Source organism: Triturus cristatus, chromosome 8 (genome assembly GCF_964204655.1).
Source record: "Triturus cristatus chromosome 8, aTriCri1.1, whole genome shotgun sequence".
Classification (NCBI taxonomy): domain Eukaryota; kingdom Metazoa; phylum Chordata; class Amphibia; order Caudata; family Salamandridae; genus Triturus; species Triturus cristatus.
In genome coordinates, this window is record NC_140591.1 from 1,103,607,585 (window position 1) to 1,103,620,350 (window position 12,766).

At 48.1% G+C, this 12,766-nt stretch overlaps 1 protein-coding gene across 4 annotated transcripts in view; it reads left to right on the forward strand.

Moving 5' to 3' along the window:
- The window catches only part of SCML2 (Scm polycomb group protein like 2), a 752,432-nt gene that overhangs the window by 451,662 nt on the left and 288,004 nt on the right, over positions 1-12,766 (forward strand). For all 4 annotated transcript variants that reach the window (XM_085622654.1, XM_085622657.1, XM_085622655.1 and 1 more), the window contains one exon: positions 9,293-9,496. In XM_085622654.1, the coding sequence (XP_085478780.1) occupies positions 9,293-9,496 (204 nt within the window). The remainder of the gene's footprint in view (positions 1-9,292; positions 9,497-12,766) is intronic.

Consider the following 12,766-nt stretch of genomic DNA (forward strand, 5'->3'; position numbering starts at 1 on the left):
TTCTTAGGAAACAAACCAATAGATGATATCTGCAAAGCTGCAACATGGGCTACACCTCACACATTCACAAAACACTAATGTGCAGATGTGTTAGCAAGACAGCACGCTAGTGTGGGCCCAGCAGTTTTAGGTACACTATTTCAGAGAACTGCAACAGCTACAGGTTAGCTACAGCTTTGGGAGAAAAACTGCTTTATAGTCTATGTTCAGCATGTGACCTGCAGCTCACATGCCTCGAACGCAAAATGCTACTTACCCAGTATGCATATGTTCTTGGCATGTAGAGCTGTAGAGTCACATGCGCCCACCCGCCTCCCCGGGTACCTATACATGTTGCAGTTACATCTTACTTAGATATATATATATATACATGGACATCTCTTACTACATTTACTAACTCCATTATCACCCTCTGCGGCAAACAATCTAACAATGGAGTTGATGCCCATGCGCACTATCACCTAATGAAGGAGTCGCCTTCCTCGTGACTGGAAAAGACTTCTTTGAACAAAAACAAAGTGCAAACATCCGGACCCAACACTAGATGGCGGGCTATGCACAGCATGTGGCTCTGCATGCCAAGAACAGATGCATAGTAGGTAAGTAGCATTTTCCTACTAAAGCATGATGTGGTAGTGCACTGTCATTTACAGACAGCTCGTTTTCCATTGAAATTGCCTTAAACCTTCCCACTAACATGCAGTTTTACTGATAAAACTAAGTGTATAAAAAATGTATCATTTGCACATCAAGTTAAGTGTACTGATTTGATTTGATTCTATTAATATCTTTGTTTCCATCACACAGAATTGCATAAAAATATGCTTCTTTAGGTTTCGCCTAGCGTTGCTGCGCACATGCTCAGCTCGCGCAGCGAGATTTATTGCTAATGAGGAGTTTTAGAAAAGGGCTTGAAGCCCCGCCCCTTATTTCCATTGGCTGGCGTCACCGTTTATGCTAAACGGTGGCCTGCCATTGGAAATAAGCTTTCTCGGTTGCCTCCCTTTGGCTTTTTGGGCCGGCCCTCCCGGACTGGCATGCCTGCTTCACGGCTGTCGTGAAGACTTTTCTTATCTGCTTGTTTATTTAACAAGCAGATAAGAAAAGTCTTCACAACAGCCGTGAAGTGGGTGTGCTACAAGCTGCTCCTCGTAGGCAATTGTACCCGCTCTTCCCATCCCTTCCCCCCCCACCCAAAAGCAAACTTCCTAGAGTTGCGCTTGTCAGTGCGTTAGTTGCTCCGTCCTCAGTACATGTATTTAACTTTCCGAGGATTTTGTTATTTTATGCCATCTTTGTTTTATGACGAAGGGCCAGAGGTGTGCTCGTTGTTTAGGGTATGTTTTTGCACGTGCAGGAGCAGTGTGTGTTGGTACTCACTATTTCGGCGAGCAGAAGGATGCCCTGGGGCGTCTTCAAGAAACCCCGGTCGTAAGCGATGACGGCGGTTGTGGAGAAACTCTCACTCGGGGTTCTGGACGTGGAGCTCATGGTGTTGGGGCGCAGCTGTTCCAGGTCCGCTCTCTGAGAGACCCAGTGAGAAACTATAGCTTCTCCCGGACTTCCCCCTCTCAATCCGAGGTTGCCCGCAGTTTTTTGCTGGTTTCCATGCAGCCCGATCTACCCCCTCCCCCTCCGGCCCACATTCACTGCCAACATGCGGACAGGAAAGTGACCTGAACTGCCCACACAATGTGAAACCGTCTGCATTCTTCTGTCGTGAAATCTATAGGCACTTAAAAAAAAATCACAGTATTTTCCCCATTTTGGGTGTTTCAAACCTGCATCTTTCATCACACGCACAAGGGGCACCGGGGTCACCCGGCGTGAGATCTTTCAAGCAGCTCCCTGGACTGCACGCGGTGCTACCGCAAAATCAAAATCATGCATCACACTGGGCCAGAAGTACCACCTTTTGAAACAAAAAAAAACCCACTTGTGTAGCGAGTCCCTCCATGGGAACGAAATGAATCGCATTGCAGAGCACCGTCCTATTTAGAAGGGACGGCAGCGCCTCATTATGATGTTATGGATGTTAACTTGTGCGTTTTTTTACATTTCAGGCTGGAACGAACGAGCCTTGTCTCCCTATCGTGTTCTCTACCCAACAATGCCAAGCCCCTTCGGACCTGGCACTGCCTCCACCCGCCCAAAAAAACAGAACTGGAATAAATTACTCCGCCGGTGCCACCCGGAGCATGGTGGGCGCTGGGGGCTCGGTGCCCAGGCTGTCCTCGTGCCCACATTCCTAATAATGTGTCCATTTGAATCAGAAGCCGAAGTCCTGCAAACTGCATATCTGTCATTTAGCCAAGCAGTTGCCCAAATTTCTCCACCCTCCACCCAATTTTCTGATTGTTTCTCTCTCCACGTTTTGCCCCTAACGGCAAATTACCAGTGCTATTAATTGCAAAGCAGCTGCCAGCCTGAGCGGAAGGAGCAGGCAGCTTGCCGAACACAATCACGTTTCCTCATGTAAATGCAGGCATCCTTTTTATGCACGTATTACACCCCACTTTTTACAGCCTTTATTGCTAGGGACCGCAAATCTCTTCACATATTCAGACCTGCTCAACTCATAAAACAAGCACATTCCCGTCTACGCTGCCCTGTGTGGCAAAAAAAACAGCATCCAGGCACGCGTGTGTGCACACAAACAGGCAGGCAAATTCGCAGACACAGACTTGTCTGTTGGGGCGCGCCTTAGAGACCTGCCAAAGAGAGTTCTGAAATCCTTGCACCCGTGGACTGACTGCAGGCTGCAGGGTAAGTGTATCTAAATTGCCTTTATTCTGATTTTAAAACGCGCATTTTGTCTCCCGGCGATCCCTCCCTTGGCTTAATTTAAAACACGAGTATTTTTTACCTGTAGTTTCTGAAGTCACATCGACCTCTCATGATTTGACAGATGTCCGCTTGGACAGGGTATGTCGTTACCAAATGCTTGCTGTTGTAGTTTGCAAAAACAATTCTTTCTTTGTTTGTATTTTCCTATTTTAAAAAATGTTTTGTTTTGGTTCAGCCTAATGTTGTATTCGGATGGGACCGGGGACCTTGACAGATTCCTTAGAAACATCAGTGAGTTGAGCTGGCAGGGGGTAAAAGAAGGGAAAGGGGTCCCCCAGCCAGTAACATGTTTGGATTTATTGCAGATATGAAGACTTATTTTAGGTAATGTGGTGCCGTGATCACCTGCATGTATTAGACCCAACCAGGTGTACATACATAAAATAGAATAAAACATAAAAACAACGGTCACAAAACACACAGAGCTTTATTTACACATTTGCCTTCACGCGTACTAACTAATTTGTGCCCCGACCCTCTCGCTCCTAAACGGAGGACTGCCCCCCTCTCGCCAGTCACCCTGTCACACCCACTTCCTAATATGCCACAAGGCGCACTCCCACTGAAGCGTGTGCTGTTCCATTGACACCCCACCCCCACTCTCATATGTTCCAAGTGTTCACCCCTTCCCCCCCAAAACAGGACCACTATTCGCAGAGTAACCAATACCTAACTCCCAAGCCAAGGCTCCCTCAAAATCCCACTCCCCCCCCTCTCCCTCGCTGCTCCCACTCGCGCGTCCTTGTTTAATCTAGGTTTCGCTCATTTTGGGTTACTGTTTTCCGTCTAAAATTAACTCAAATGTGCACTGTTTTTGAATGGCATCCATATAAACACTTACATTGCATTTATAAAGTTATTTTTTTCGTTTGCATTAACAAGTTAAGTGCACCCCGATAATTTGTTGTTCTAATCAGCACTGTATTATTGTCAGTTATTTGTCACAAGTCCCATAGAGCAGAGAGAACCACACTGCACAAACATGGTATACTTAGCTGTGACACATAAACATAACATTCATGCAAGAGGCCCTGCTCACAGGCTTCACAAACTGTCATGTATGTTGCTAGGGGTAAAAAACAACACAGGATTTACATAAAAGTGCCAATTTTGCATCTTTTTTAAACTTATATTTATACACATTACAACATCACAACATCCTCGTCGGGGTTCTCGCTGCTGATGCATTAGGAGCCCCTGCAACAGCATGGACGCAATTTAAATGGACTCTTTGTTCATTTTCCAGGGTGGCATTAATCATTTCGGACATAGGGCACAATGCTGTCTTGTATTAGCCTGTCCCTTGACAGCACGCTGGGGAACGGTGCATCTTCTTACGTCACAGGGCATGGCAAATCTTCAGCAACAGCCTTGGAACAGCCAAGACGCAGCACATATTATTTTCAAGTAGTGTTACAAGATGCTTGCCAGTCTCCCTGGAATATGCTATGGACAGACAAAGTAGTAATAAACAAGCATTTGCAATGCAATAGGTCTCGCATTTACCCGAGTTTAAGCTATTGGCATTGTAAATGATAATGCCTTTTATTTATGTTTTAAAAACGAAAAACAAAAATAAAAGACATTGTTATTTGCAATGTCAATAGCTCAAACTTGCGTAAATGCGAGGCCTATTGCATTGCAAATGCTTGTTGATTACTGAAACAAATGTGAAAATATTTGTACAGTTGATTTTCAAACTATTTAAATATGTAATACAAAAAATCTACAGCCTTTCATTTTACACGTTGTATATAGAATGATTCAGACAGATCACTTTAAAAAAAAATCCTCAAATTTTACAGTAAAAAAAAAATTAAAGTGAACACCAACCTCCTGGATAAAATAAGCAGCCAATTGTAAGAAAACAAAAGCTGTCATTTGACCCCTGACAAGAGAAAAACAAGATTTAAAGACCTCTTTTATTGCTTATTCACTTTCTGATGAACAGAAAACCTGTTCTTTGTCAGCTTCCCAGAACAAGCCAGTGGGCCCTAAAAATAGCTCGCTAGCCGTTATGAGTGGTGTAGGAAAGTGCCTCTGTATATACTGTTCCCAAATAGGTACAGTGTTTACAGAGTCCACAGTCCCCAGAGGTTTGGCAGAGGCTAAAGTTAGATATAACCTTACTCTCTAAAGTGGTAGCTTGGTCGAGCAGTAAGGCAGTATCCGGGGACAGTGTAAAGCATTTGTTGTACACACTCAGTCAGCAAATGGTCTCGCACACTCAAGAACTGAACTCTAGGCCAAAGGTGTGTATATAAAAATATATGGTTGTTTTAATTTTAGAACCAACAATAGGAATCAAAATATACTTTCTCAGAATGAGATGCTTTAGTTTAAATACTTTACAATAGGCAATTGACTTTTGAATGCAATAGTTAGTTTGTTGCAATAGGCATCACAATTTCAAACACAATAATACATTGAGCTCAATGGGAATTTTAAGTTAAATGCAATTGATTACTTTCAGGATTACTTTTCTAACTCCAGGACTGGACCCTAGGTTCAGTCCTGGGACAGTTCTTGGAAACAAGTGAGTAAATATGTTTTAGTTACTGTTGTGATTTTTAAGCAATATTTTGGTATTTTTAAAGTTGACACTTGGAAACTTTTTCTAATCAAATTATCAATGTTATTCTATGGGAGGAAATTCACTTAGCAGGTAAGTGGGGTTATGGTTACTTTTTCGGGTTCAGTGCTGGATCTTGGATCCAGCACTAGTATACCCCCTGTAAGCAGTTGATAGAATGCGTTTAGGTTATACAGGCGATTTTTAACGAATATTTGTAAGTTTGCAAAATCAACACTTGGAAGAAATTTTACAGAAAACAGTCAATGGTTTCCTATGGGAGAAAGTTCAAGTTACCGGTAAAGTATGTTCTTGTTACTTTTGTAATCCAGTGTTGGGCTCCTAGGCTCAGTACTGGGATATCTATCTAAAACAGGTAAGTAATTACGTTTTCACAATTGGTACGATTTTTAAAGAATATTTGTAGTTTGCAAAAATCGACACAGAAGAAATATCACAGAAAAACAGTCAATGGTTTCCTATGGAAGAAAATTGAGTTAGTGGTAAGTATGGTTTGTAATTACTTTTCAGGGTCAGTGCTGGGCACCAAGATCCAGCACTGGGATCTCTCCTAATAGCAGGTGAGTATTTCCGTTTTCGTTACTCGGTTGATTTTAGGTGAATATTTTAAAGTTTAGAAACTCCACACTTAGAAGAAATTTCAAGTGAAACCAGTCAATGTTACCCTATTGAAGAAAAGTGAGTTATCGGTTTTTGGGCAAGTACTCGACTGGCAGAGTTAAGGTTCTGGGCATAGACTCAAGGGTCTCCCAGGGTCAGATAAGTACAGTTACGCCCTCCACTGCACAGGGGCAGCTGGGTGCAGAGTGAGTTAGGCCCAATGTTATCCTATGGAAGCCAGGGGGCCCTTGGTTGGCGGCTGCTGGCTAGCAGGCCACGCGGCTGTGGGAGCTGGGCTACTGGTCACTTGCTCAGGGCAAATGGGGAAGTAGGTAGGAGTAGAGGTTGCACAGCCAGGGCCACTCGGGCGGCTGGGTGCAGGGTGCTTTTGAGCCATCGGGCGCTCAATGGATTGCAATGGAGAAGCTTAAGAACGAACAAAGGCTGCAAGCTCGGTGATGAAGATTCTTCAGGTGCGACCACCACTTCAAGAGGTAAGTTGGGTAGTTGGAGGATAGGTAAGTACCCAGGAGTTGGGCACAGGGGGCCACAGGGCGCCGTGTGCAGGGGTGCCTTTTGGTGTCGGGAAATCTTACCCTCTGTTGATCGCAGTTGGGGGGGTGGTCCCTGGTTCCGAGGCTGCAGGCATTGTCAGGAGCCTTGAGGTGACTCCTTGGGTGCCGGATTCGGGGTCACAGTCGCCGGGGGGATGTCCTCGTGGTCTTTGTCCACTCCAGCACAGGCCAGGTTTGGCGGGAGCAGTGTGCGCAAGGTTCGCGGTTCCTGGCTGATGCCAGGGGTCAGTTACTTGCTTTGAGCAGTGCCACTGCTCGTGGGAGTCCCAGATGCTCAGAGACACAAGGTAGCCAGGTCCTCCGGGGTTTGGGAGGTTGCTGGCCACGGGAGATGCCGGGATTTAGCAGGAGTAGGTTCGAGGGTCGACAGGCTGGTAAGGATGGGGCCAAAGCAGTTGGTGTCTTCCTCCTTTTTAGCAGCTGCACGGCAGGTCTTCTTTCTTCTTGATCTTCTTTGCTGTTTCGGAATCTGGATCTAAGAAAGGAAGGTTCAGGGTGCCCCTAAATACTAAACTTAGGGCCGTTACAGGTAGGTCAGGGACCACTGGGTCCCTGCCCTGGGGTGGGTACACCTCCCATCCTGCCACTCCCCTGTGGGAGGGGGGCAGTGGCCTAGTCCTGATTGGGCAGGGCTCCACATCTTCAAGATGGTGAGAGCCCGGAGATGTGTTTCACCTCGCCTCCCCCACCTGAGGGGTGGGGTTTGCAGAGGCTTGCACACCCCCTTTCCTCACTTGGGGTATCCAGCCAGTCTTCCCGCCAGAGTGGGGGTTTAGAACCGGTAGGGGCCAGTTGCTGAGTACAGCAAGTGGCCTGGAGAAGCTCACAAAGGCGGCATGCCTTTGAAGCTTCCCCTACCCATCCTGGGGGAGGAGACCTAGCACTTCGCCCAGGATGTGCATTGTTGCAGGCCCAGGAGAGCGGATGGCTCTCTACCCAGGTGTCCAGCAACATGTCTGCTGTGTGGCAGCCTAGGCAGCCCCTCAGACCAGACGTGGATTGTAGGTTAGGTTCAGGGGGCATCTCTAAGATGCCCTCTGTCGTGCATTGTACATTAAATTCTGCACTGGCATCAGTGTTTAATGTGCTGAAAAGTTTGATACCAAACTTCTCAGTCTACAGTGGAGCCATCCTGGTGCTGTGGAGTTCGTGTTGACGATCTCCCAGCACCATATACTCTTAAATGGCAGCACTGCACTTACAATGCCCAGGAATGGACCTGGGTACTTTAGGGGCACAGGGCTCATGCTCCTGTACCCACAACACTGGCATAGGGCACCCAGCTGGAGGGGTGGCTGATGTATGCCAGGGCAGTGAATTGTTGTGGGCATGGCACACAGTGTGCCATGTCGACTCTCTGTTTTGCTCTATACCAAGACACTCAGCCTGCAAGGGCAGTGTGGTTGTGTCAGGGTACAGGGCCTCTAAGGGTGGCACAATAAGTGCTGCAGCCCTTAGTGGCCTTCCCTAGTCACAAGGCCCTGGGTACCTAGTGTACCATTTATCAGGGGTTGACATGTGGCCAGGGTTTGCCAATTTGGGTTTTAGATTTCAGCACAGTTTTTAGGGAAGGAACATAGGCCCAGGGCACCTGATTGGCAAGAGCCCAGGGCACACTCAGTCAAAGTACATTCAGCAATTCAGCAAAAAGTGGGGGCATACCATGCAAGAAAGATGGCACTTTCTCACAAGTGGGCAAGTAGATTTCTCGAGGCCTGCAACTACAGCCACTGGTACACAAAGAGGTCATTTGTGCAAGCCCCCTACACCTCTTGTTTCTACATTCTACAGAGGTTAAAGTTGTCTTTGAGGGTTTCTGGTTGAATATGGCAATGAGCCTCTTTCTACATGGAAGGCTATGTTGTCTGAGTAAGCTAGAAACATGATGGGCATGATCCATTAGCCCATGGAGATACTAGATGAGTATTGTTTTGCAGCCTTCCCAATTGATAGGAGCAAGAGGCTATCCTTGTAATATGGCTTGGACATTGGCAAAACTGCAAATTTGATTCTACATTGAGCTAAGTCTAGCCTCTACATTCCTGTCTTGTGGCACATGCCCTGCTCCATTACTTTTCCACTTCATGAAACCTATTATGGGAGGATCGCAATATCCAGTTCACTGCTTCACCTCAGACCTATTTAAGCCTGTGAACAGAGGCCCTATTTGATATCCCCTATGTAGTTGGTATTTGCTTTTCAAGCAATCATCTGCTACATTATGAGATGGTAGGTCAGTGACGTATCCTTGCTGTATTAACTGTATTGGCCAATCAAACATCGGGTGGATTTTGTCAACAGAAAAGCTCTGTACCAAGTTGGCAGTTTTCTTTTTGTCAGAAAAGAATTAGTACATCAAACACAATGTCTTACAATTGGCAAAGATGTTAAGCGAGGTACTTTTCTAGTATTTTCTAGAGCTGTCTTTATGGTACTGCAGTACATTTCCTTTAGTAGCTAGCAACCCTACACCAGATGTAAATCACTTACTTCTATTTTTAATAAAGAATGTACCTATTGCTGTTAAAAGTTTTGTACATAAACGTTTGAACCACAGCAATAATGAGCAATCAGAACAAGTTGTTTTACTAGTAGACCACTCCATATTTGACATTGATTTGGCTGTGCTCAGTTATAGATTAATCATGCACCTAATTCTTTCATTTCTTTATTTCAGTGTGTGTCTATGTGAACAAGCATGGGAACCCAGGGCCTCACTTGGAAAAGAAGAAAGTACTGCAGCTTCCAGATCACTTTGGACCAGGTCCTGTTAATGTTGTTCTTCAGCAAGCTGTGCAAGCATGTGTGGACTGTGCTCACCATTCAAAGACTGTGTTTGGATTTCTTAAGACGGGTCATCATGGTGGAGAAAAGATTACTGGTATGAATGTTTATGAAATATATTCATACTTGTTTGAAGATAATGTCTATGACCTATGATTATGACTGATCTAAATCTGAAAATAGTTTTTGTTTTAAAACCTTAAAGTGCCTTAACAAACACAGAGATAAAAGAACATTTGTCTACAACAACACATAATAAAGTTGATCAATAAATGAAGATATAATTCATACATAGAAACGCACATGCATATTAGACAAAGTCAGCATAAACCAATGCATCGGTTGACCCTCCCAGCTTAAAGTTACTTTATAGTTGTTACTGTCCCAGAAGTGCTGCCACCCTTAAGAGACTCCCATAGAACTTGGCCACAGCACAATTAATTGGAAAAGATTTCACCATCATTAAATGAATAAATGTGGGATTGCCATTGCAATGACATAATGATCACATTATTGGTCTTAAAATCCTCTTCCTGGGGACCATTTAACTCACAAAAATAAAAAGCATACAAGGCTGAAAGGAGGTTGCATCGCAACCGCACAGAATATATATTTTTCTCTGAATCGTCAATTAGAGAGGCTAGTTATTTCTGGAAGAATATCAAACCTAAAACATAAGACTCTTTCTCTTTACTGGGCAAAAAACTGAGCCCAGGTAGTGCATCGTCCATATGAATGTATCTGAAAGAGACAAGTTAGTAATAGATTCCTTACCTTAGAAAATCCCCAGGCGTCAGACTGGATCCAGAAAGTTTTTAGTCAGCAGAACCCCTGCGCATCGGTAGGCGTCGTCATGCGGCTCCGCGTACGTCGCTGGCGTCGTATCCGCAGAGATGACGTCGTCAGAGCTACTTAGACGCGCCCATGCGCACTGACGTCAGTTCTTTCTTTTTCCGCGCCAACAAGCGCAGATCCGAGAGAGAGAGCAGTACCCCTAGTTAAAATTTTAACTTGGTTTGTGAGAACTTGTTTCTCTTGTTTTGTCGAGTTCTTGACTCCTGGTGAAGTAGGGATGCCTGGGTTTAAGTCCTGTAGGGCCTGCCGCCGGAACATGTCAGTAGTGGACCCGCACGACGTGTGTCTCTTCTGCTTGGGGCAAGTCCATGACCCCAAGGCGTGCCCCGATTGTCGGGCCATGGCTCCGAAAGCTTTGCGAGAGCGTTCCCATAAGTTGTTGTAGGTCCGACAATCGGTTCCGCGCCGCTCGAGGTCCTGCTCCTGTGGGAGGTTGAGGGACTGGTCGTGAAGCCGACACCATCGCTCATCGGATTCGGGGACAGCTAAGTCACAACACCATAAGAAGTCGAAGAAGCGATGTCGCTCTTCGTCTACCCCGCACCGGTCGCGGGACGCGGTGGAGGGGGCGGGCGGTCACTACCCCGCAGCTCCGATGGAGCCTCCGTTGTTGCCTGTGGCGTACCCGCCCTTCCTGGGCCTGCACACGACTCCGGGCGAAATACAGGTCTTACTGTCGGCCATGGGCCGTTTGTTCGCCCCTTCGGGTCTCTCCGGAGCGCCTTCGGGCCCCGTAAGCCCGTTGGGTGGTTCTGCCTCCGTGCCGCCGCCTTTGGCCCCAGCTACGCCGGCACGATCCCCTGCGGCGCCACCGGCGCTGGACTGCCTCGATCCTGAATACCACATTCCGATTCCAGGTGGGGAGTTGTTGGACCCGGCCTCGTGGCGTGGTCCTGACTTCCCTGGGGTTGGGCCCGTTCCCCGCCCTGGCCTCCACGGGCCACCCGTTCGAGCCGCACGAGGTCGCATACACCTCGGGGCTCCACCATTTTGTTGCCTGCCACGTGACCCTGCACACCAGTCCACCTGACTCCGCTCAACCCAGCCTCGGCCCCAGCGAGGCCCAGACATTGAGGCACCAAGAACTGGCCAGGGGGTGTCACGTGAACACCTCATCGCCCTGGCGGAGGGCGGTATCGATGGGACCCCTAACCGTCCCCACACACCGAGGTGCGATCGGCCTCCATCTCTCCTGGGCCCGGCGCCTCTCCTGCTGGGCGTCTGGCCGCTCCCACCCCGGCCTCTCCGCCCCTCCGGGCGCAAGGGTCCGGACTTCAAAGGGCTCCAGGCCTATATCTGGGGCGACCCCGCAACAGACCGGCAGTTGTATCCCGGAGTCGAGAGCCCTGCTGATCGAATCGCGGCCGACCCTACGGAGAAGAACTCTTGCTTGAATCCACCACGAGCCCTGCAGACTGCGTCGCGGCTCCTTCTTGCTGAAACCTTAAAGCCCCCCGGAACATCGGGGCCCTGCTGACGCTGTCGCGGCCCAACCTCGCTGAATCCTCCCTCGGAGCCCTGCTGACGACGTCGCGGCTCGAGCTGAGCAGAAACCATCTTGAGTGCCCCGCTGACCTGGTCGCGGCTCTCCACGAACTGAACGCCAGAGCCCTGCTGACGCCGTCGCGGCTCGACCCCTCCGAGATCCGGAGGTCCTCCAGCTTGAGGATAAGAACTGGGCCCCAGGTACCCTCGTACTGAGCTCCTGCCAAAGACTGTCCCGCTACCCCTTCCCTTCTAAAGAGACACTGAGACTTTTGTGGATCCCCCGATCCTTTTCGTGTAAATATTGATCCCGTAACCTTTAAGTGCTGATAAAGATTTGCTCGTCTTGAGACAACCTCCTTGAGTCCGGTGTGGTGGTGTTACTGTGCTAGTGCAGGATAGGAGAAGGATCTCCCTCGGAGGCTTCTCAGCGGCGCTCGGCTACTTCGTACAGTGTGGGGGCCCCTCTGGGTGGTCTCTCCGACTCCCCGAGGTCCGCCTTCCAACATTTGGTGGCCAGCGACGGGATCCGAGCCGAACGCAGTACGTACAAGCCAGTAACCCACTAGCTACCCATCCAAACAACCGGAAGTCATGAGCAATCAAGAGAACAACACGACCACGGAGTTCCAGCCCGAACGGTTGGAGGAATACACGCACAAAGAGTTGAAACAGTTCTGCAAAGACAAGGGCATTGCAACCACCGGCCTAGGTACCAAAGAAGAGATGCAGAAAGCCCTGAGGACCTGGCTAGAGGCCGGGGCAGGCCCCTCCCAGGACGAAGGTCCACTGCCCCTGACGGTGGCCACATCAACCGCACCGACTCTGGCAACCGGAGGAAGAAACAGCCTAGAAATCGGCCTCTCCGAAGAGGAGATATGAGAACGGGAGAAGGTCCGGAACCACGAACTAGAGCCCGCACGACTACGGCTGGACGGCGAACTCCAGCTAGCAGAAAAGAAACTGGCCCTAGAGCAGCTACGGCTACAAGAGGAGATAGAAGAGAAGAGACGGCACCGAGAGTTGG